General features: G+C 35.8%; 2 protein-coding genes and 1 long non-coding RNA gene across 4 annotated transcripts; all 3 read right to left on the bottom strand.

Moving 5' to 3' along the window:
• LOC107645929 (epoxide hydrolase A-like) lies at positions 1068 to 2589 on the bottom strand. The gene is made up of 2 exons (XM_016350085.2): positions 1589 to 2589; positions 1068 to 1519 (listed from the first exon to the last, which is right to left on the bottom strand). Exons 1-2 carry the CDS (start codon positions 2296 to 2298, stop codon positions 1273 to 1275), a joined length of 957 nt encoding a protein of 318 aa, XP_016205571.1. The 5' UTR covers positions 2299 to 2589; the 3' UTR covers positions 1068 to 1272.
• On the bottom strand, positions 7990 to 11135 carry LOC110263167. 2 transcript variants are annotated; one of them, XR_002348323.1, is made up of 2 exons: positions 9251 to 11135; positions 7990 to 8968 (listed from the first exon to the last, which is right to left on the bottom strand). It is a non-coding gene; the product is annotated as an uncharacterized LOC110263167 (long non-coding RNA). The 2 variants fall into 2 exon arrangements; XR_002348324.1 differs by having other exon boundaries at positions 10052 to 11135.
• On the bottom strand, positions 17518 to 18941 carry LOC107645926 (epoxide hydrolase A). Its single transcript, XM_016350081.2, has 3 exons — positions 18420 to 18941; positions 18092 to 18336; positions 17518 to 17999 (listed from the first exon to the last, which is right to left on the bottom strand). The coding sequence occupies exons 1-3, from the start codon at positions 18882 to 18884 to the stop codon at positions 17753 to 17755; spliced, it is 957 nt and encodes a 318-aa protein (XP_016205567.1). The 5' UTR covers positions 18885 to 18941; the 3' UTR covers positions 17518 to 17752.

Genomic DNA, 25919 nt, shown 5'->3' with positions numbered 1-25919 from the left:
ACAATAATATTTGAATACATCCAAGTATGTTTAGAGAGATATTTTTAATTTTTTATCAGATGACTGTAAAATAAAAATCGTATTACAAATATGCGCAAAACAAGTCTATTTAATTTTAAATATTCTAAATTAAAATGATTGTGGGGGTATAATTTAAAGAAAAAAAAATGTTATTTCAACAACTAAAAGTAGCTTGACACTTAACAATTGATAACTGAGTTAAGTTTTCTAGTATTTAACAACAAAGGGTAAATTGAATAATTTATCTGCCAGTTACTAATTGTTAAAATAATATTTTCCTAATTTAAACTATATTTAGAAAGAGAAATGTTATATATATCATTTTTGTAAACACTTTTTACTTTTAGTAATAAAAGATATCGATAAAAAATGAAAAAAAGAGAATCTTCTATACGTTAAAGAATAATAAAAAAATATGTACAAAAAAAAAAAGAATAATAAAAAAATTTAGTACAATTTTTCTCTCTCTTACCTACTAGTGTCGGGTCGGTGCTGAAATGAATTGACGAAATCACCTCAATTAGTCTTCAATTTCTTTTATGATATGTTCAAGAATCAAGATTTCAATTAATAAGGAAGGACCATTAGCTACTTTCTGTTATGGCATGTGATACAGAAGGACAATATATGTATCCGCCTACCAACCCGATAAGCTATCTTGACTTAGGGTCTGGTCTGTTCTGTTGTGGTCCCCTTCCAACAACAAAACATGGAAAATTTGTCACATTTAGAGCCCATCCAGGTACTAGGAAGAAGATATTCGCAACAGCCTCAACAGTAATCTCTTTAAATCTCTAATTTCTAATTAACTACCAATTTGGTTAAGTTAATCTTAATTTATATCTCTAATGAATTTAAATTCTAATGGCCATTTGGATTTTAGGATGTAGACATCATTGGAGTTGGGTGTCGTTATGTAGGTGGCGTTTTATGTGATGATGATGACAAACTTTTTCCCTTGGTATTACGTGGCAGACTTTGTTTGAGATATCAAGGAGAGAACAAGGCGGCAAAAACGCATAGTATAAACCGAAAACAGAGAATGAAGAAGAGATGCAATGAATTATTGTTACGACAAGTTTAGCTTATTATAAAAATGAAAAAAAAGGAGGTTTGCTCTAAGACTTGCATGGAGTACAAGTGAAACAAAAAGAGCAGTGAGCAGTGAGCTCTAACTTATTTGAAACAGAAGGAACGTAACGCCAAGTAGACATAGGCTCATAGCAAGGCTTTCATTTGATGATGATATTATTAGAACTTAGTAATGAAGGTGTAAATGTGATTAGTGACATCCTCTGCTGCCTCTTGATTGTTGAAGTGAGCTACACCTTCTTGAATAATGACTTCCTCCAAATTCGGCACCTCTTCCTTGAAAAGCCCACTCTCGATATAATCTTTCATCCCTAGCGACGTGTACACCATGTCCATATCACCTGTTATGAATTTCACCGGCACTTTGATCTTCGCTCCACTCCATGGTGCCGTCAACTCCCAGTTCCTGCACATTCACAAATTAATTAACTACAATTATTAATCAATTAATTCACACACACACACACACACTCACAAGTTCAAATTTCTGTAGTAGTTCAAGCCACCGGTGAAGCCAGTTTTCTCGAATTTGGAGACAAAATAATCGAGATCGTCCTGAGTGAGCCAAGAAGGCAAGGTCTCAGGGGTAGATTCATTGACTCCATTTCCAAACTGTCCCTTGGGAAGGATGGGAGGCCCAGTCTTGCGGGTTGTGAGGATATTCTTCATGGCATTGAGTGTTCCAACTTGAGCTATCTGACCTTCGATTTCTCCCGGTTCCTGAAACCTGCAAATGTAGTAGTCATCACCATACAAGAAACGCATCCCATCAACGGTTTTTATGGTAGGGTGTCTTCGCAGGAGAGGCACGCTGAGGCATACATATGCTTTGATTCTCTCCGGGCGGAACATGCAGAGGAACCAACCAATCATGGCGCCCCAATCATGAGCCACCAGGAACACTTGATCCACTCCAAGTGAGTCGATGAGGGCAACAATGTCTCCCACTATGTGGAAGCAAGTGTAGCTGCTCACCGACTCTGGAACATCGGTGTCCCCGTAGCCACGGAGATCTGGCGCCACGCAGCGGTATCCCTTGGAGGAGAGAGCCAGAATCTGGTGGCGCCAAGTGTACCATAGCTCGGGGAAGCCGTGGAGGAAGAGCAGCACTGGGCCTTCTCCTTTCTCTGCAACGTGCATGTTGATGCCATTCACTGGCACCGTTCTGTGCTGTATGGTTTCCATGTTTGTTTTGTTTTGTGTATGGATGGGATGAAGAATGAATGAATTTAAATGGAGAGAAAGAGAGTTGGTTCGGCAATGGGTAGTGGCTCCTACGATGGAAATGGGACACTACATTCTTTATCCAGCTTATTTATTTATTTTCAGAATTTGGAATATTCATATCTCGTTCAATGGAGAGTGTCGTCCGTCCTTGCTGCGGTCATATGCAACACAGAATATCATTGTACGGCATCTCTTCAGTGGAGGTGTTTACTGGTGTTATAATGGATCGAAGCCGGCCATCAACTCTTATTTATTTCCTTTTCATTCTTTAAATAGAGCATTGTATTTGTTCTTGTACTAGGAGTGTATTTTGAATATTAAAAATAAAAATAATATAATTCGAAAATTTGAATATTTCTTTTATAAGTGACTTACCATATGAGATACCGTTGTTTCAAATGATTTATTACCTTATAATTTATAAATAATCATAATGAGAGAAATTACAATCGAATTATAATGAATCAATATTATATTGTGACTTATATAGCATTTCTATTCTGTAATTTGTTAATTAGCTTATGCCTTGTATAATGATATACACCATTTAACTTTTATGTAAAGGAACTTGTAGTTTGGAATCTTCGAAAGGTGAATCAATAAAAGGGTGCTCCTCAATGGAAGCAGATTAGTGGAGGGAAATAATATTATATATTGTAAGTGGGTTGCAGATCACTACCAGCTATTTAATGCAGTACGAAAAGAGGTGCTTCATTAGTCATTACACCAAACTGAACCAACATATTAAACACAACGTAAAAAATATGTAGGAATGGAAACAAGACATGACAGACTGAGCTTTACTTTTAAGAAACTAAGATCTGCAATGTTGCTAATAAGCTCGAGCCATATTATAGATATATTGGTTTCTTGTAAGCTCTTCTCACATTGAATATTGCTTTAAAATCCATTATGAATTAACAAGCTCAGAGTTGATGTGATTCTTAACAAATATGCTTCCCGTATCTGATTTGTCGGTGTTCCAAAAAATTCAGACGGTGATGTTTGTTTATTACCAATCATGACTAATTGTGATGGTAATTGAAGATTAAAAAACAATGGCTGTTAACATCAAGAGAAACTGAGGAAATATTATGTATATCTATTTGTGTTGTTACTGTTTCCCTCGTTTTTTTTGGTCGATTTCGATAGGTAGTGTCAAAACGAGCTTGTATCAAAATCTTAAGTATTGGGGAGCAGATACAATTTTTCTGAAAAAGAGTGAGTTCGATCCAGAAATTACTTAATTGGTGTCAAAATAATTTATGTCGATATTGCTAGTGGTAAATTTATGATAAATGATGACGCAAAGCTAACGAATAGATAATAAAATAGAATAGACAATAAAAGTGTAAAGTATCGATTAAAATAAAGCAGTAACATAATATAAAGAAAATAAACAACAATAAATAAAATAAACAAAACAAAGCGAATTAAAGGTTGACTTCTAACACTCACATGCACTTGCACTCCATATTCTTCCGTTGCGTCGCAGAAACTGAAAATTTTATGAGTTTACGTGATGCTCTAGTAGTCTAGTGTTTTGGATTGAAGCCCCGAACTCTTCTAAGTTTCTACTATTTATAGACTATAACATTGACTGATCATGTATCATGTTGTTCATGATCCTATTTTCTCCTTTTCCTCAGCCACGACCTTACCTTGACCATATGAAGAATTTTTGTCCCCAAGTTTTGACACCCACGTCTCCTTTGATTTTCAAGTCCTAACTTGCTCCTTAAATTTCGCTCCCATGTTCTCTTCTTCAGCTTTGAAGGTCGAATAGTAAGTCTTGATGTCCAAGAAAGGTCACTAACTACCCTTCGACTTCGACATTCTTTGTCTCATCTTTCGTCGACTTCGACTTGCCCATTTCTGCTTCTGCAGTCAAAATACCACTTTTATGGTCGAAACTACTAAAAGTTGAAAATATCCATTTTTTTTACCAATAGTTACATACCATTTTGAGTTAGCTATTAATAGCAAAATGTACAACTACTTTCATAACTACAGTCTAATTCTCAACTACTAACTACTAACTAAAAGCTAACAACAATAATACTCTAATATCCCTTCTCAAAATCAAGTGGGAGCTAAGGAGACCATTTTGAGTTTGGACACTAGATTTCGACAGTGAGTAGGATGATGAGATTTGGTAAAATATCATCTATTTGATCCATATCCCATATAATAGACGAATAACACCAATGAAGAGACGTTGTCGTACAAAGTGACAATCATTCTCAATGTGTTTGGTGCGCTCATGGCATACATTATTATGGACAATCTAAATGACACTTCTATTATCACAACAGATATCAGTGGGAGAAGTTTGAGGGACCCCCAAATCTTCAAGAAGCCAACAAATCACAACTACTTCAGCAGAAGTGTCAGCCAGAACATGGTATTCTGCTTCGGTGCTTGATTGAGCGGTAAAAGTTTGTTTCTTGGCATGCCAGGAGATAAGAAAATCACCAAGAAACAAACAATAGCGATTAGTAGAACGTCGATCAGTGAGATCACCAACCCAATCAGCATCAGAATATGCATGAAGAGTCAAAAAAGACTGAGTTGAAAAATGAAGATCCTGAAACATAGTACCCATGATGTAGTGAAAGATTCGTAGAACAATAGCATAATGAGTAGTGCGAGGTGCTGATAAGAACTGACTAACAATATGAACAGGATAGGCAACATCAAGTCGAGTAACAGTCAGGTAAACAAGACCACCAACTTATTGTCGATAAAGAGTGGGAGTATCCAAAGAATTGCCATCCATAGGAGTGAGACAAACATTAGGATCAAGTGGAGTAGAATTCGTACGACTATCAGTAAGTCCTGCCCTAAAGATCAGATGCATACTTTGCTTGAGAAAGACAAATGCCATCATTTGACGAGATGACTTTAAGACCAAGAAAATAACTAAGAGATCCAAGATCTTTTATCTCAAAGTGGTGGTGGAGGCTGGCCTTAAGATCAATTATGCCATCAAAATCATAAAGACTGCAAGAGAAATCGAGATTGGAGATAGTGTTGCTAAACTTTTCAAACCATTCTCGAGGTGCTTGCTTAAGACCATAAAGTGACTTACGAGGAAGACAAACTTTGTTAGGAGAGCAAGAATATCCTAAAGGAGGTTTCATGTAGACTTTCTTTTTCAAATCACCATTAAGAAAAGTAATTTTCACATCCATCTGACTGAAAGATCATTTGCGGACTGCAGCAATAGCAAGAAGAGGTCGAACATATGTAAGGCGAGCAACAAAAGCAAAAGTCTCTTCATACTCAATACCATACTCTTGGGTACATCCTTGAGCAACTAATCGAGCTTTATACCTATCAGTAGAGCCATTAGAGCGAGTGTTAATCTTGTAAACTCATCTGCTTCTTGTAGCTTCCTGATTAGAAGGAGGATCAACCAAATTCTAAGTGTGTACTTTGTCTAATGCCTGAATTTCTTCCTGCATTGCTTGCTGCCAATTTGAATTTATAGAGGCTTCTTTGTATGACATGGGTTCATGATGGTGAATGATAGTAGCAAAACAATGATAATCAAGAAGATGCGGTGGTGGATTTCTTACCCTAGAAATGCGAGTGGATGAAGAAGGAAGACCCACAAAAGCAGGATCATCGTTCGGCCTTGGATCATCGATAACAGGAGAAGGCACATAAGTAGTTATCTCAGGAGGAGAACTTGACACAATATTTACATTCGTATCACTAGGAAACAAATCAATATAATAAAGAGTGGTGATTGAGTGGAAGGAATAGACTTAAAAAAGGAAAATTTAGAAAACATGTGATGCTCCCAAAAAATACTATGACGAGATATACGAATACATTGAGAGATAGGATCCCAGCAATGATAATCTCTGTGTTCAGTACCATAACCAAGAAAATAACACAAACAAGATCGAGGTTTGAGTTTATTATGTTCACGAGGCTGAAGAAGGAAAAAAAACACAACCGAAGATGCGAAGAGAGCTATAGTCTGGAGACCTATGAGAAAGATGCGTAAAAAGAGTAATATTATCAAGAACAGAGGAAGGAAGACAATTGATAATGTGAACAACAATAAGAACGGCTTCACCCCAAACACGTTTAGGACACAAAGAGGAAAGAAGCATAGCACGACTAGAATCTAGAATATGATGGCATTTGCGTTCTGCTCTTCCATTTTGTAGAGAGGTACTGGGATAAGAAAACTCTGACAAAGTACCATGTTCATCAAGGAAGTTCAAAAATTTTGAGTCACGGTATTCCATAGCATTATCACGCCAAAATACTTTAATGACTTTAGAAAATTATGTTTTAATCATTGTGGAAAAGTTGATATAAATTTGAGGTAACTCATGTCTATTGGACATCAAATAGACCCAAGTAAAACGTGAATAATCATCAATAAAAATCACAAAATATCGAGCTCTACCCATTAAAGGTGTGGGAGCAGGACCCCAAATATCATAGTGTATAAGATCAAAAGAAGAACATGCAAGAGAGGAACTATTAGGAAAAGATAAAGCTGGTTATTTTGCTGTTTGACAAGAAATACAATCAAAAGACTCATTATTGACTGACCCTAAGACTCCTTAGCTATAAGGGGACATAATTTTCCTAAGGAACTATGAGCAAGACGATGATGCCACAAATGAAGGGTAGATGGGGAAGAAATATCACAAAGATTTATGGTAGATGGAACATTGATGGTAATCAGTGGCTAAGAGAAGGGGGGTTGAATCTTAACCCATTTTTGCTGAGCGTTACTTTCTGCCCTTTTAAATAGCTTCAGGAGATTTTTCTTCTTTGTCTTGTAACTAGTCAAGAGACATTTTCTTTTTGTCTCGTAACCAGTCAAGAGATATTTTTTAATTTTGTCTCCTATGCAACAGAAACAGAAATGGAGTAGAAGAGAGAGAGAGAATCACACCAAGAAGTATCCTGGTTCAGCTGCTAAGTGCAATGCAGCCTACATCCAATCTCCATCACAACAATGATAAAATTTTATTATAATCATACAGATTACAGATACCAATTCTCCCTAGGAACTACCCTTCCTATCCGGGATAAGTCTAAAATCTATCCCCAAAATTGAACTTGACTTGGTCACCTACCAAATTTTTAACTGCTAAGTGCTAACCCAACTTGGAAGGGGATTCCCACAGAATCATGATACACAACACAGATGTACAAAGGACCTCTAGGACATCTATGGCTTTTTCTTTAATTTTGTACACTTTGTCTTTTTCCTCTCATTGGCTTTTTCTTACAAACCTCACACTGTTTGCCTTTTTCACCATGAGACTCAGACAAACAAAACTAAAAAAAAATACAAAATAAAACACATTGAAGGAGAAGAACTTCTGTTAGCTTGGGTAGCTATGAGAACTATGTGCTTACTCTCCTTGTCTCAAGCCTTGGCCGTTCACCCTTATTATAGAGGGGGAAGCTTCCAAGGTTGAAACGGTTCGACCGAGCCAACTTCTTCTTCTTCAACATTCAAAACCGGTTCGGACAGAGAGAAGAGAGAGAGGGAACCGAAAGCAAAACCAACATGCAATTACCTCTCTCTCATCCCTTCTCATCAAGCTTCATCAATCTGAGCCTTCCATCTTGACTTAGTCTCCAAGAAGGATTTCTGACCCTTGATGAACCCTTGATCCTTGACAGTTCCATCTGCTTCACTTTTGCTTCCTCCTCCACGTAGCTACAGTAGATACCTTATGTGATGGATGAACAAAAAGTAAAAACGAGCCTCACCTAAGAGATCTTCTTCTCTGACCAAAATGGATTGCTACCATTTTTAGGCATGGAGATCTTGAATCTTCTTCAATCCTTGCCTTTAGTGGCAAAAATCCTAGCCATGCCATACTGTAGATCTTCCTTTTGCAAGGACCATCATCACCTTGGCCTCTTGCTTCTTCATAGCTTCTGTTCTTCTTCCTCTGATAGCTTGCTTCTACAAGCTTCTTCACTGTCAGTGAAGTGACCGAAACTAGAGAGAGAAGAGAGAGAAGAGTGAAAAAGCTTTTAATGAGAGTGAAGAAAGAAATTAAAATGAGTTAATTATCCACTTCCCTCCCCCCATCCCCATGACTTGTAACGTGTGAAATCAATTAATACCATCAAATCAATTGCATTTTCTCTTTCATGTTACCAATGCAATTAAACCAAGTTAAATGAATTTGAATTCCATTAAAGAGGGGAAGGCATCCGTGGAAAGCATGAAACTTTTGCTTTCTTTCCCCTTTCAATTTTCGGACCAGGCTTTGTTGGTCTTGCAACAAAGGTTGAATTGGGCTTGCTTAAAGATTTTCTGGTCCAACTCATAGTAATAACTCAGCCATTCATTAATTAGAATTTTGTACAAGGCTGAATACTACTTCCTTAGCACATTTGGGCTTTAAGTTTCATTAAGCCCAATGATCAAAATCTGCACACAAAACAGAAATTATTAAGCACATAATTTTGAATCAAAATCAAATTAATAAATCCTAATAATAATTTTTAACAATGTTTGATCATCATATTAATTTGGAGTTTTCCAAACTCATCAAACATGAAGATTCCTTAGCTCAAAATGTCTTCCAACCTTACATCCAGTTTCGATGATCTATTCCACCCGACGATCCTGCACACGATAACCAGAAATAGAAAAATTGACATCAAAACCTAGCTCAACTAATTGGCCGACAGAAATTAAAGTGAAATGTAATTGAAGAATAAAATAAGTATCAAGAAGCTTTAGGTTTGGCTGGGATATGGAACCCTTATGCTTCACATGCATAAGATATCCATCAACGGTGTGGATAGAAAGGGTTGAAGTAGTGGTAGAGAAAGAGGAGAAAAGATGACGTAAAGGAGACATGTGATTAAAGTAATTAATCAGAATCAAAATACCATTTAAAATTACCTGGATCAGTGGATAAAGTAGAAGAAGTATTACTAGAGAACGAGGGAAGTTGTTTAAGACATGATTCAACATCTGATGAAGAAATAGCTAGGCAATGGACTAGCAGAAGTGGATGAGGTAGAGACATTAGCAACAACAAGAGAAACAGGCACTGACTTAGAACGAGATGATGCTTATTTGGATCTGGACATGGTGGATGAGTAGCACAAGAGGTAATTAAGTAGCCGAATTGGTTGCAGTAGTGTCAAAATATGGTGGAACAGTTGGAGGCTATATGACCTTTTTGCTTACATTTTCGACATTCAACAAAGGGACAATCAGGAAAGAGATGACCAGAACGGTTACAATGTCGACAAAATTTTGTCTTTTTGTCAGCAATTGCAAAGACATTCTCAGTTCTGGATCGAGTAAGCCCTAGACGCGTTTCTTCAAACTTCAGGTAGGGGAGAGTATCTTCAATACTAGGCAAGGGACTCTGATGGAGAAGAGAGGCTCTTACTGGCTCATAGTCATCAGTAAGTGCCATGAGAAACTGAATAAGGTGTGTTCAGTTACGATAATCCTCATATAACTTGGCAATATTTGCACTTTTAAGAACAGGTTCACAAAAAGTCAGTTGATCCCAAATGATTTGCATTTGAGAAAGAAAATCATAAACAGCTTGTCCCTAGTCTTGTTTAAGGCTGTGAAGCTCCTTGAGAAGTTGATATTGATGTGAGAGATCAGAAATGGTATAACATTTGGCTAGATGATTCCATACCTTTTTAACCGTTTCAAAATGTCCAAATTATAGATGGATACCTGGGATGGAAGTATTCTGAAACCAAGTGATAATCTGATGATTTTTACTATCCCAATCTTCTAATTTCTCAGCTAAGTCTTGATTGACATCATCTTGAGATTTGGAAGTGGCATCCTTGGATTTGTCCGTTGCAGTGACAACCAATTTAATAGGACAAACAATATCACCAGTCACATAGCTCTATAATTTGCATCCTTTGAGAAAACCTTTCATGGCTTCAACCTAATGGCTATAGTTAGAACCATTAAGAATGACAAGAATAGGCTGAAAAATATTTGGTTTTTCCATGAGAGCAAATAAAACCACGACAAAGACTTTGAAGAAACAGAAAGATCGGAGGAGAAAATGAGAAAACTGAGTGCAAAAATGGAAAGACCTCACCAAAAAATATTTGGAAAGGTCCCACTAGCGTGCCACATCAGAAGTCACGTCAACATGCGAGTGACATGTGGCGGCACGAGATAGGTAGTTGAATCCTCATCAGCGTTGAGTCAGTAAGGTGAGATGACATGGGTCAACACAGGCCAGTTCGAGTCAATGCGTGGATCTGAAATAGGTCAGAGCAGCATGTGGTTCATATGCTGGGCTGTTGATCTCAGGCCGATCAGACGGCTAAGAAACGATCTAGATATTGAGGAAATGAGAGTAGGCAACGATCTATAGAGAGCGCCTGCGGGTGCATAAAGACGTTGTTTCCAACGGGAGTTCGGTCTTTCAACTCGAAACGACGTGAAGATGCTGATGAACTCAACAGTGACTGAAGAAGATGACAGAAGGACCACAAAATTAGTGGAAAACTTAGCTGGGAAAATATGAACAATGGAGGCAGTATGGAGAATGAAGGCGGCGCGTGGCAGCGTGTTAGAAATAGGATGATGGCAAGGTTTGGTCCGTTGAACTTAGAGCAATGTAAAGAATCAAAGGGTGTGATCAACAATTCAAAACGGAGTCGGAAAAGGGATCGAAAAAGAGCGAAAACACTGTTGGGAAGGAAGAAATCATGAGTTTAATGGCAGAAACACCCATTAGAAAAAACATAAGAACCTATGCTTATGAAACTATGTTAAGATCAAGAGAAAATGAGAAAATTATTATGTATATCTATCTGTGTTGTTACGTACAATGAACTAGCTAGCTATTTATAGCAAAATGTACAACTACTTTCATAAATATAGTCTAACTTTCAACTACTAATTACTAACTAAAACCTAACAACAATAATATTCTAATAATGGCCATTGCTACCTTGGAGAAGGTGTTTTTAGGGGTGTCTGATTCGCATATCTGTGGTGTTTAATCAATTTCGATTCGAAAAATTGTGGATATTGAGATCGGAAAGCTATCGGATCAGATCCGATTCGCACACTAATAGAATTGGATTGCAGATTTCAGGTAGGTATCTGCATATTTGCAAAAAATAAATAAGTAAATATTTTTTATGTTTTATTTCAACTAATAATTATCATATATGTTATATTATTTTATTTTTATTATTTAAAAAAGTATATTTAATAATATTTTAAGAGTAAACATGTTTAAAAAAAGTAAAAAATAATGAATTTTATTAATTTTTAAATAAAAATTAACTTTTTAAAAATCGGATTGAATCTATGCTTAAAAAATACAAATATTAGATCCGATAAGATGATTTTAGTGCAGATCGATTTAAAGTTTTGATCATATTCAATTTAATTCGATCCTATCGCGTTCACCCCTAGTTTTTCTTTCAGCACCTACGAAACAGAGCTATAGCAATCTGATTGGTCACTGCAGCAATTATAGTCTTATAGATCCCACTCTTGCTGCTAGATTCTTAACAAGCCTACTACTTTGGCACCTATCCCTTGAAAGATGCGGTGTTTTGAAATAGATTTTCTTAATTTTTTTTTCTTTCAAAGATGGGAAAATCTTCTGTGATCTGACCCTTCTTTTCAAATTTCTTGTCTTCATCCGTTTCAGCAACGAACTTAAAACCGATTTTTTTTTATTAGCAATTGTTGACTTATATTTGTTTTAAGTGAATCTGTCATTTTATAGTATAATCAACTGGCTTGTGTTATATTAAAAAAATAATATTTTTGACAAGATATTATTGAACTCTTTGACAAAAATATTGCATTGTCAATTAACTTCTATGTACAGACCGAAATCAACTTTAGAAGCGGTTATTGAAGCCAACTTTAGAAATGGTTACGTACTCAGTTACAATACTTTTCTATAATGGAGTTACAACTGTTCAAGTGTGTGGAACAAGTCTTCTACAAGCTGGAAGTTATTAGATATAATTATAATTTTTAATTATTTAAATTCTCTATAAATAAGAGATTTAGGATCAAAATAAAAAGTCATAATTATTTGGCAAAATACTCTAAATATTCTAATATCACACTGACGCAAACAGATTCACAAAGAAAAATCAAATATTTCTTCCACCGTTTCTTTCAGTCTTTCATTTACATCTTGTACATTTCCTAAAGTTGTCATTCATATCTTTTATTTATATCTTGTACTTTTTCTTTTGGTTTCTTTTCCTTCGTTTACTTTTTACATTTCAATTCCTTCTTTTTCCCTTCTTTTTATCTTAAAATTTTCTATTGATATTTTCTTTAGTTTAAGAACCCACAACATTTGATAGTCGATCATTTACATTGATGACTTATGCAAAAAATCTGCATAAACAAATCGTATAGAAAAGTATCAATAGAAAAAAAAAAAAACAAAACCTCATTCAACTTTAAAATTCTGTAAAATTAAAAAAATTATCTTTTGTTCAACTTTAAAACTCTTAAAAGTTGATCAAATTTTAAAAAAGAGAAAGTTTTTTCTAAAATTCTTTGAAGTTTGAGATTTAAAAAAAATTATTATCATAGATAATGATCATGATATTTCCGAATCATTAAATATGGATAACTCTTTTATCACAATGATCCGAAAAGAAATAAGAAAAAGTTATAATGATTTGAAAAATATGTTGTCACAAAGATTGAATGAGGTGGTGAAAATGAGTATGACTGAAAATATTCAACACAATATGGATGATCTAATAGTTCGACAAACAACCACTCTACCTTAAAATGTCAAAAATAATGCGTGGGGGCAACACAATATGGAAGAAGTTGTTATTCAAGTATTGAAAATTAAAGGAATGATTTTCATGTTGAATCCTGCCAAACAACTTCATTTTGTGTCACCATTTTCTAATTTTGTTCAAGAAGCAAAATTGCCTAAAGCATGGAAACCTCCCAAGGCACTTTTGAGAAGGCGATGAATCAACATTGGAACACATAACAAGGTATACTTTTGAAATTGGTCAAATTTCTACTAATGAATATATATCTTAAATTAAAATTTTTTTTCTTCTTCATTGACCAAGCATGCTTTTACATGGTTTTCTACTTTCCCACCAAATTCTATTCACTTTTGGGTCAAATTAGAAACAAAATTCAATGAATAATTTTTTAGAGGAGATATGACAACTGGTCTATGTGATTTGTGTAAAGTCAAACAATTCAAAATGAGCTTTAATATGCGATTTGTGTAAAGTCAAACAATTCAAAATGAGCTTTAATATGCCTCGCGTATAGGATTAATGAAGCTCCCAGGGGAGCATGCATGCAAGGACGCCCGGTGTCCTTAACGGATGCTAGTTGTTTTCAAATTAAATACCCCTCATTTAAAATCACGTTGATTAAGGTTTCATCTTATCCTTTTCTTTTTCATGCACATATGCCTTTGTCCATAATTTACACCCATTATTCTATCAATCTTTAATTTTAACGTAAATTTCTAAGTTTGGTACAAACCTTTAATTTGGTGTTGGTAACACCATGGATCATAAAGGTCCGGCACAAGAAGCAGTGATAATAACTGAATAGACTTGGGTAAGATCAGAATAAGATAAATTCTCTCTACTAGTGGTTAGCTATTTTCTTTCTTCTTTACTTTCATCCTTTCTATTTTAATTTTTCTTGTTTTTCTCTTTTATTTAATTTTTCCTTTCCTGCATACATAATATATTCTTTCTTTCTTTTCTTATCTTAAACTTCAAATTTAAATGCTTGTTCCTCCAGTAACTATTTTTATGGAGGATATTTTGATGAAAGGATTGAATTAAATAATTAAAAGCAAATAGTAGAGGTGCTTAAGTATATGTGGTTATATTTGAAGAAATATGAAATGTTTGAAATCTTGAGGAAACAGAAAAGGAATCTTCAAGAATAGAAATTTAAAGAAGTATTATGAGGATTCGACCATCAATTCCTTGAAGTAGTTGAAAAAAAAAAGTCTGGAAAGATCAAAGAAATAAAAAGTTCTGAGGATCTGAGCACCAATGATTAGGACCCAGTTATGTGCCTGTGATATTTATGTTTTAAGGATAGATTTAGGCTAGTAGATCCGATGGGTGCTTTATCACTCGATAACTTGGGCCAACTAGATCAGGATTATCATTTGAAAGTCTACATAAAGAGTCGCCTTAAAATAAAACATTAAGAAGTTCAAAGAGGCTATGGGCATCGATGTCTGGGTCAAAACGCTAGTATATATTTGTGGTATGACTGTGTCAAGGAAAGACTTGGATAATTATATCAGAGGGGTACTTTTCACCCGGTAACTTGGGCCAACTTGCCCTGGACTATCGATTGAAAGTTGTTAAGAGCTGCCTTGTGACAAAACACTAAAAGTCAAAAGCCCGCGAAAGATCTTTTCCCTAATCCAAATAAGAAATAAACTACCTTCAAGTCATATAAATTCAAAAGAATTCTCATAATAATTCAAATTTTTGTTTCAAAAATTCCTAAATCCTAAATATACAAGATTCATGAAGGATAAGAGAAGTCGAATGTAACTACAAGGATTATCATAAATCTCACTTTTGTTTTTAATTTTAAAGCTTTCCAAGTCTTTCTCATTAAGCTAAACTCCGTTTATCTTTCTTTTTTGCTTAAGGATAAGCAAAGTTTAAGTTTGTCGTTGTAATGACACGTTATCTTAAGCGATTTTTAAAGTTCTTTATTTATTTGATTTTTTTAGGATTTAATTAAATTTCTTATGTTTTCTAATATAATTTAATAAATAATCAAATATTTGGAGTTGGGATAATATTTTTGTGTTTTTAGGAGACTTTGACTAAAAAACAATCAAGAATAAAAAGAAAAATTCAAAATCAGCAAAAGCATGGCCTAAGAAATAGAAGTGTGCCCTAAGGAACAAGGAAATGGAGCAAGCAAGCACGCCTAGCGGATGGACTCCCCCTCCACGATGTAGCACGCCCAGCGGCCAAGCCCTGCGCCCGGCAGCCATGTCCTGCACCTGGTGGCCTCCTCACATGTTCCTGGAAGGTATTTTTGAGCTTTTGTCGAAACTCATCTAATATAAATTGCAATTACAAATCTTAGAAGCCTTAATTACGTCCAAAATATTGAAGACTCTAGAAGATTAGTTATTAATTCTTTCTAGAAACATAAGAGATTCGAGTGTTAGATTTGATTTGAATTATTGTTTTAAATTTATAAGTCAGTAATTAGTTAGCTTATCTTCCTATCCGAAAGATAAGATTAGTTTAGTTTGAATTTGAATTCTAGAATTATGATATAAATAAGTAAACATAGGTCATAAAGAGGGACATCCATCTCTTCCGTAATCTCTTTTCAGTGTTTTCTTTCCTTTTCCATCGGTAATTAATCCTTTGTCAAATGGTTAGGAGCTCTGTGTTTTCTATGGGTATTAATTTATGTTTATTTTATTTTGAAGTTTTGTATTGATCTATTTCATGATTGAGTTATTCGTTCTTCATTCGGATTAGTGGGTATCGAAAGGTATATTAATCTCTTTTGAATTCTTTTATTATAATTGAAAATTTTGATATTTGAACTAAAGTTTGAAAACTCTTTCACATGACTATTTGCATTCGGCTAGGAATAGTGGTTCAATTAGTATACGACACATGCATGATTTTCAATCACTTTAATTTTGAATAAGTGACATATAATTCGGATTAGAACAACTTTTGAAAATTGTGTTTTTCTTCTGAAGATTTAACTGGACAGGACTAGTTTGAATATGTGACATGTAATTCGACCTAAGGACTACTTTTAAATCTAATTAGAAAACTAAATCAGTTTTTGTGCTTAGTCTCTTGATTAATTACCTGACAACTAATTAATGTTTGAGAAACTGAGGAACCAAGGAATTGGAAATCAGTTACTAAATATTTATCGTGAAAGATCTTTGGAAACTTCAACATAAGTAAACAAGGTTTGATTAAGCATAAACAACTCTAAAGTCCTTGACTCTCACCATCACTATCTTCTCTCTCAAATCAACATTTAAGCTCTCTGTTCGTAAGCATTCAAGGTTCTCAAGCTCTCAGTAAGACACAATCTTGCCCCCTTCAAAATCAGGTTTTATTAATCTAATTAAGAATTTAATCTACCCCTGTGTGCTCAATTTTTTAATCCTTGTGAAAACGATTCTCACTCATCGTAGTATTACTTGAACGATCCGGTGCACTTGCCGATATCCATAAGCTTTAATCGGCGATTACATAATTCGATTTAGACAAATGAAAAACAAGTGTCTTCTATACTTGAAAATGAATTTGTAAATTTGGTCGCACATGGTTTCAAGTTTTCAATTCAAAAGAAATTAGTTTGTCAAGAATTTTTCGATTTGTCTTAACTTGTGGAATGAGTTCGACAAATTAAAAAAAAAAAAAGAAGAAAAGAAGAAAAAAGAAACTGTTGAAGATTGAGATCGTTATAAATATGGAATAATATTAAGTATTTATATTTTTTTCTTCTAGTAAAAAAAATAAATACTTAGAAGGCATTTGTTATATCAAAAAATAATATTTTCGACAAGGTCGTATTCAACAAGTTTAGACTTCGATATTACTAAGTGCCAAAAATATTGTATTGTCGACCAACTTTCATGTACAGATCGGAATTAACTTTAAAAATTTTTATTAGGGCTAATTTTAGAAACAGTTATTCAGTTATGTACTTTCCCATAATAGAGTTATAACTGTCCAAGAATGTGGAACAAATTTTCTATAAACATCCTAATATCACACTGACACAAATGAATTCAAAATGAAAAAACAAATATTCCTTTCACCTTTCCTTTGAATCTTTTATTTACATCTTATACCTTTCCCTTCAATTCTCGTTTATATCTTTCATTTACATTTTGTACCTTTTTTTTTTCGTTTTTTTTTCTTTCCTTTACTTTTACATTTTGAGTTCCTTTTTTCCCTTCTTATCTTAAAATTTTCTATTGATATTGTGTTTGACTTGAGAATTCACAACCTTTGATAGGCGATCATTTATATAGACGATTTATGCAAAAAATCTGCATAACAGCTTCATTTGCGTTTAATGCTTTCTTAAGAGTTTAATTTTATTTAGCTGTTTGTCAAACTTATCATTAGTAACAAAGAATTTTTGGTTTTGATTCTCTTCTCATTGATATCATCACATAGTAATCTTATAATTTACTCACGTACACTTCATATTGAGCTTACATTACATTTCCTTTAATGTTTCTGATTAGTAAATAATTGCTTTTAGCACATAAAAAATAAAGAGAGATATACATTCATTCCAGAGAGCAGGACGAGTAGGCTTATTCTTATATATATGGCTTCCTATGGTAAAACGCTAAAACAGAACCAAATAGTAGTGGGTAATAATTAAGTAGAATCAGAACTTGGTAATGAAGTTGTAAATGTGATTAGTGATATCATGTGGCGTCTCCTGATTGTTGAAGTGGGCTACTCCCGGTTGAATAATGACTTCCTCCAAGCCTGGCACATCTTCCTTGAAACCTCCACTCTCAATATAATCTTTCATCCCTAACGATGTGTATACCGAGTCCAACTCACCTGCTATGAATTTCACCGGCACTTTGATCTTCGCTCCACTCCATGGTGCCGTCAGCTCCCAGTTCCTGCACCAAATTTACAATTGAAAACTTATCTTTAATAAGAGAATATACTATTCTGTATATTTCAATATCAAGATTCAAGTGAACTTAATTACTTGTTAAAATTCCTATAGTAATTCAATCCTCCGGTGAAACCAGTCTTTTCGAATTTGGAGACAAAATAAGCAAGATCTTGTTGAGTGAGCCAGGAAGGCAAGTCTTCTGTCATATCAGGATTGAAAGCGGTTCCATACTCTCCCTTAGGAAATATTGGAGGACCTATCCTGCGATTTGTAAGCATGTTCTTGATCACATACTCAGCCCCAAGAGGAGCCATCTCAGCTTCCACTTTGCCTTCTTCCTACATATCAGATCCATCATATATAAATGCATGGAGCAAACAGTAAGTTATATATATGAGTGAGAGAGTGAGATAGAGGATGCCTGAAATCTGCAGATATAGTAGTCATCTCCATGGAGAGCACGCATGGAGTCAACGGTGGGAACTGTGGGGTTTCTTCGGAAGAAAGGCACACTGAGGCATACATAAGCTTTGACTAGTTCAGGACGAAACAAGCAGAGGTACCAACCGATGATTGCACCCCAATCATGAGCCACTAAGAACACTTTCTCGACTTGAAGAGACTGAATAAGTGCAACAAGGTCACTCACAACGTGGACGCAATTATAACTGTCCACGGAAGCAGGAGCATCGGTGTCTCCGAAGCCGCGGAGATCGGGGGCCACGCAGCGGTACCCTTTGTGGCTGAGAGCGAGAATCTGGTGGCGCCAGGAGTACCAGAGCTCTGGGAAGCCGTGGAGGAAGAGCACCACCGGGCCTTGCCCTTTTACTGCAACATGCATGTTGATGCCATTCACTTCCACTCTTGTGTGTTCTATTCCCTCCATTTCTCGTGACCAAAGCTCTATCGATCTGTCGGTCTTATATCTTGCTGCTAAGTGCTAAGGAACCGAATATTAATACTAAGAGAACAGTTTTGTAATTTTTAGTTGAGAAAGTCGACAAACTGAATTATTGATCACATGACGGAATCATATACGTAATTGCCACAGTTGATAATTTATTTTATGGTGGCTGCTTAGTGCTTATACCAAAATGATTTAGAGTAATTTTTATTTCAATATCATGGTTGAGACAGAGAAATACAATGAATAATTAAAGAAAAAGTATAGGTAGCAAAGTATTATCTGTCAACTTATTGCAATAATAAATAATTATTATATTTTAAACACATGACACATTCAGAAAATATATCTATAAAGACACTTCTATTAAATACAGTCATAAAAAAGACATTTTTATTAGACACATTCACAAAGACACTTTCATTAAACATAGTTATAAATAACACTTTCATTAAACACAGTTATAAATAAGAGTTGGCACAAGTTGGTAGAAATACTATTGGTAATGTCACGGAGAGATTATTGTATTAGAATTACTAAGCCAACCCGTCTTGTTTTTAAAATTGTCAACACCACAGTGCCATTTAGCCCTCTTCCTTCCTTAGCATCCTTAACCCACACTCTTTGCACCGGGCTCCATCTGCACTTCATCCATCAATTGCTGATGCTGCCTCCATCAGCTTGTGTTCTTAGTCATTACTCATTATCGCTGCGTTTGGTCATGAGAACCAGAGAAGATTGAACATTATGAACAAAACACAACGAACATATATACAAAATTAAATAAAAATATTTTATTTTTTTTAAAATATATTTTTTACTCAAAAAACCAATACAAACTAGCACTAATATTCTGATTGTTAGGTACCAGAGATCAAAAGTGAAGAAGATGAAGATTGAAGATGAACGTGGTAGAGGAGATTTTGTAAATAACACTGAAATTGGTATTGTGTATTTTTCTCATTCAATGAAATAGAAGAAGTTTTATATTGTACATGAAATGGGTCACATAAACCTTATATGTAGAACTCAATCCTTCCTGGCTCAATAACCAATAGATAACAGAATAAATCTTGATTTTCTAGCTTAGTCAAGTTATCTCAGTATTACTATTGTTTCTACACTTAACACCCCCTCCCCCTCAAACTCATGGTCGTTTTAGACAAGACTCTGAATTTGTTCTTGAAACGATCAAAGGTGGGAAGAGACAGAGGCTTGGTTAAAAGATCTACAAGTTGGTTTGTGGCTGGGATGTGAACTACGACAAGCTGATTGCGATTTACTCACTCCCGTAATGAATGGAAATCAAGGTCAAAGTGTTTGGTTTTGTTATAGAGGATAGGATTGGCTGTGAGCAAGACAGCACTGATGTTATCACTGTAAATCACAGGAGTATTTGAACATTGGAGTCGAAGTTCAGTGAACAAGTTCAATATCCACCGAAGATCTATTTCGGCTGCAGCAATGCTCCTGAACTCAGCCTCAGCACTGGACTTGCTGACATAATGTTGCTTTCTACTTTTCCAAGAGAACAGATTGGTGCCAAGATAGACACAGAAGCTAGTTGTGGATCGACAGTCATCAACGTCCGAGCCCCAATCTGAATCTGCAAAGGCAAACAAAGTCAAATCAGTACAAGATTAAAAGAAAAGTCCTTGATCAATGGTACCTGCTAAATATCTCAAAATTCTCTTAACACACTTCCAGTGTGGGAGAAGAGGTTTATGCATATACTGAGAAACCTTATTCACAGCATAGGCAATGTCAGGCCTGGTTAGAGTGGCATACTAAAGGGCTCCAACAATTGATCTGTAATGAGTTGGATTATCAAATACATCACTGCCATGAGCTGAAAGTTTAGTACTAGTAATCATGGGAGTAGGCATAGGATGAGATTCATGCATCTTAGATCTAACTAAAAGGTCTCTGATATACTATGATTGTGATAATATGTGAGATCCTGATGTTGTTTTTGTTGCTTCTATGCCTAAAAAGAAATTGAATTCTCTCAAGTCCTTTAAAACAAAAATGAAATTAAGTTGGGATATAAGTTTAATAATCTCAGAATCACTATTACAAGTAACAAGAATATCATCAACATACACTAAAACATACATAGTAGAAGTTTTAGTAAATCGTAAGAACAAAGAAGGATCTGACCTGGTATTCTGAAAGCCAATTTAGTGAACCAGGCTCGAGGGCCTGTTTCAAACCATAAATTAACTTATAAAGTTTGCAAAACTGATTTGGGGAGCCTTGGGAAAAAGAGGGAGGTTGCTGCATGTAAACAGTTTCTTGAAGGTCACCATTAAGGAAAGCATTATTGAAATCGAATTGTCGAATTGGCCAAGATTGAGAAATTGCAAGTGTTAAAATGATACGAATAGTTGCTGGCTTGATGACAGGGCTGAAAACTTGATCATAGTCAATTCCTTCTCGTTGATGAAGGTCTTTGGCCACTAGTCGTGCTTTATATTTGAGAATTATTCCATCGGAATGTCGTTTGATAGCAAAGACCCAATGGCAACCTATCACTCTGCTATTTTTTGGTGGTTCAACCATTGTTCAAGTTTGATTTCGATGCAAAACAGCCAACTCCTCCTCCATGGCTTTGGTCCAATGTGGTGTTGTAAGAGCAAGTTTAGTAATGGGGGGTATTTCATCGAGAAGATCAGGAGGAGCTTTCACTGTGGATTGTAAAGCTTTAGGCTTTAAGGACTCAGTCTTTGAGCGTGTGACCATAGGATGAACATTGGTGGTGTTGGAATTGGCAACAGACAGAGGTGGAATTTCAATGTCCCCTATGAAGATAGGATTTGGAGTTGGGGAATTAGCTATTGTATCTGAGGAGGAGGCTGGAGGGCCAGTACTAAGAATTGGTGTGGTAGATGTGTGAGTGATAAGTGAAGGAGAAACTGAATTAGGTGTAGAATCGGTAGTGGTAGTCAATATAGGAACCGGCAATATAGAAGTGACAGTAGGATTTCTGGCTGGCATGTTGCACTGTGCTGAAAACATAGAACTATATGGAAAAATCGTTTCATCAAAAAGCACATGATGAGTAATAAATATCTTACCTTGAGAATTCATACACTTATAGCCCTTGTGATGTGGGGCATATCCAATAAAGACACATAAATCAGATTTAAATTGAAATTTAGTAGAGTTATAAGGTGTAAGTAGAGGATAGCATCCACATCCAAACACTTTAAAAAACTGTAATCTGGCACTTGTTTATGTAAAAGTTCAAATGGTGATTTATTTGATGTCACAGTGAAAGGTAATCTATTTATAATGAATGCAGCAGCAAAAAATGCATCATCCCAGTGTTTAAGAGGCATGGATGCAGTAGCTAATAATGAAAGGCCTACTTCGACGAAATGCCTATGTTTCCTCTCAACTCTACCATTTTGTTGATGAGAATAGGGACATGAAAATCAATGTATGATTCCATTTGTTGCTAAAAAGGATTTAAAAGAATGAGACATATACTCTTGACCATGATCAGATTGTAATTGTTTAATTCTTAAACTAGTAAAATTTTCTATCTGATTTTTGTATTGCTGAAAAGCAGCGAACACTTGTGACTTTGAGGATATTAAGTAGATGCAAAGATATCTTGTGCATGCATCTAGAAATGAAACATAATATGAGAAACCATGATGAGAAATGACTGATGAGGGTCCCCAAACATCAGTGTAGACCATTTCTAATGGATGATTGAATTTAAAATTGTCAGTGTTAAAAGGCAGTGAGTGCATTTTGGACATACAACAAGACTTGCATAGATATGAATGATTAATATCATTTTTATTCATATGAATCGAAGAAATATTACAAGAATTAAGTACTGAAGATACAATTTTAGGGACACAATGACCCAATCTTTGATGCCAGACCTGAAAATTAGTACAAATAGCAGTAAAAGCAAGAGGATTGGATTGAATTTTAGATGATTTAGTTATAGCTACCCTCTCAAATTCATACACTCCTTGCTTAGGAGATCCTTGGAGCAGAATCTGGTGGGTGCCCTGTGATTTTACATAACATGCATCAGGATGAAATTCAAAATAACAATTGTTGTCAACTGCGAATTGATGCACACTAATTAGATTATGAGAGATATCTGGTGCATGAAGTAGTTGTTTTAAAATAAATCTGTGATTATTATCTAAAGAGATGAGATAGGAATGACCAATGTGTGCAATAGGAGTTTGAGAACCATTACCTAGCACTACCTGTTCTGCCCCTTGAAAATCCAAAGAGGAGTAAAGATTGGTCTGATCATTGATGATATGATGTGAGGCTCCCATGTCTGGGAACCAGGAGGTTTCAACATCAGATTTAGGTATTGTAAAATAGGCTCTCGGGTTTTGAAAAGAGTTTGGTGGTGGTGTTACTGAGAATGAGAAATTGGAATTGTTGTTTGAATTTGTGTGAAAATTCTGGTCAAACCGATGAAAACATGAAGCTGCAGTGTGTCCAAATCTTTCACAGAGCTGGCATTGAGGACGATTTGTGGAATTCCAATTCGATTTGCCACCTCTAAAGGTTCTTCCTCGTCCTCTTCTTGCTACAAAACCTCTACCATTTCCTCTATTGTTGAATTGATAGCTGGTTTGAGTGAAGTTTGATTGTATGATTCCAAGATTAGGTTTCTTGAATTTTTCCAACATACTTTCATGAGAGATCAGTAATGCTTCAGGATCTATTAGACTCATAGAGTCTGATTTTGACATTATCGAGATGTAGACTTTATATTCTTCATTTAAACCCTCAGTAATGACTTCAAAGTGCTCATCAAGTGTTAAATGATGACCCATGGCAACTAAAGAATCAGCAATTTTTCTAATTTTCTTGAGATACTCACTAGCTGAACTTCCTCCTTTCTTGATGCTTTTCAATTCTGTCCTCAATTGCTTGATTTTGATTTTCGAAAATTTTGCAAAGTGCTCTTGAATTTTTTCCCACATCTGATAAGCAAATTTGCAACCAATCATTTTTGTTTTGAAATATTCATCCATGGATTGAAGAAGTCATGTAGTGAGAAGATTATCACGTTGTTTCCACTTCTTATAGCTCTTTGAAACTGTATTGGATGCACGATCTGTTTCAGAATCAAACATGGAGGGGACCAATTCTTTCTGAAGGTGATCTTCATGATCATTGGCTCCTATTGTGAATAAAGCAAGTTGTTCCCAAGTAAAGAAGCTTGCTTCATCAAGCTTGTCACCGATCGGCATGAACTTCTGAGAATTATTTGTGAAAAGAGGAAGATTGTTAGTCATGGTTAGGATTTTGGAAGATGTGATTTCTGGTGAATTTACTTTTGGATTGGAGTCTTGCTCTGATACCATATTAGGTACCAGAGATCAAGAGTGAAGAAGATGAAGATTGAAGATGAACGTGGTAGAGGAGATTTTGCAACTAACACTGAAATTGGTATTGTGTATTTTTTTCATTCAATGAAATAAAAGAAGTTTTATATTGTACATGAAATGGGCCACATAAACCTTATATGTAGAACTCAATCCTTCCTGGTCTAATAACCAATAGATAACAGAATTGATAGCTAAAATAGAGTCTTAACACAATAAATCTTGATTTTCTTGCTTAGTCAAATTATCTCAGTATTACTATTGTTTCTACACTTAACATTGATTTTGCTGGAAGTAGGGGTGTGCAAAAAAACTGGTTTCACTGAACTGAATTGAAACTGAACTGAAACTGTTTTAAATAAACCAGTTTTTTTAAATAAAAAACTGAACTGAAACCATAGTTTTTATGAAAACCAGTTTTTATGGTTTCTCTCTCTCTCTCTTTCTCTCTCCCCCTTCCCCCTTCTCTCTCTCTCTCTCTCTCTCTCTCTCCCCCTCTTTTCCCTCTCTCTCCCCTTTTGTTTCTCTCTCTCCTCTCCCTCATCTCTCTCTCTCTCCATCCCTTCTCTCTTTCTCTTTCTCTCTCTCCTTTTTCCCTTTTCTCTCTTTCTCTCTCTCCCCCTTCCCTTCTTTCTCTCTCCTCTTTTCTCTCTTTCTCCTCTTTCTTTCCTTCCTTTTTCTCTTTTCTCTTTCTCTCTTAACCTTCTCTCACTCTATATCTCTCTTCTCTCTCTCTCTCCTCCTCTTTTCTCCAAAATAAGAGAGAGAGGGAGGGAGAGAGAAAAGAGAAAAAAAATAGGGGAGAAGAAGAGATAGAAAAAAGAGAGAGAGAGGAGGAGGAGGAGGAGGAGAGAGAATGGAGGGGAGAAAGAGCGTAAGAGAGAGAGAGGAAGAGAGAGAGGGAGAGAAAGTGAGAGAGACAGAGAGAAAGAGAGAGAGGGGGGAGGGAGAGAGGAAAGGAGAGAAAGTGAGAGAGAAAGTGAGAGAGAAAGAGAGAGGGAGAGAGTGAGGGAGAGAGGCATAGGGATAGGGGAGAGAGAATGAGAGAAACAGAGAGAGGGAGAAAAGGGAGAGAGAAAGAAAGGGGAGGGGGAGAAAGAGGGGCAGGGGAGAGAGAGAAAGATAAGAAGAGAGAGGGGGAGAGAGAGAAAAGGAAACGGGGGGAGAGAGGAAGACAAAGAGGGGGGAAGGGGAGAAAGAGGGGGAGAGAGAGAGAAGAGGAAGAGTGAGAGGGGAAGGAGAGAAAAAAAGGGAGAGAAGGAGAGAGAGAAAGGAGGGAGAGAGAGAGAGAGAGGGAGAGAAGAGGAGAAAGAGAGGAAGAGGGAGAGAAAGAGAGAGAGAGAGAGATAGAGAGAGAGGGGGAGAGAAGGAGAGAGAAAAAGAGAGAGATGGAGAGGAGGGAGAGAGAGGGAGGGAGAGAGAGAGGGGAAGAAAGAGAATGTAAAATCTAATTTTATATATGTTAAGAGAGAGAAGGAGAGAGAGAGAGAGAGGGAGAGAAAGAGAGAGAGGAGGAGAGGAAAGAAGAAGAGGGAGAGAGAGAGAGAGAGAGAGAGAGAGAGAGAGAGAGAGAGAGAGAGAGAGAGAGAGAGAGAGAGAGAGAGAGAGAGAGAGAGAGAGAGAGAGAGAGAGAGAGAGA

Source organism: Arachis ipaensis, chromosome B06, assembly GCF_000816755.2.
Source record: "Arachis ipaensis cultivar K30076 chromosome B06, Araip1.1, whole genome shotgun sequence".
Lineage (NCBI taxonomy): Eukaryota > Viridiplantae > Streptophyta > Magnoliopsida > Fabales > Fabaceae > Arachis > Arachis ipaensis.
Note: the sequence above shows the minus strand (reverse complement) of the source record. Positions and strands in the feature narration are given on the sequence as shown.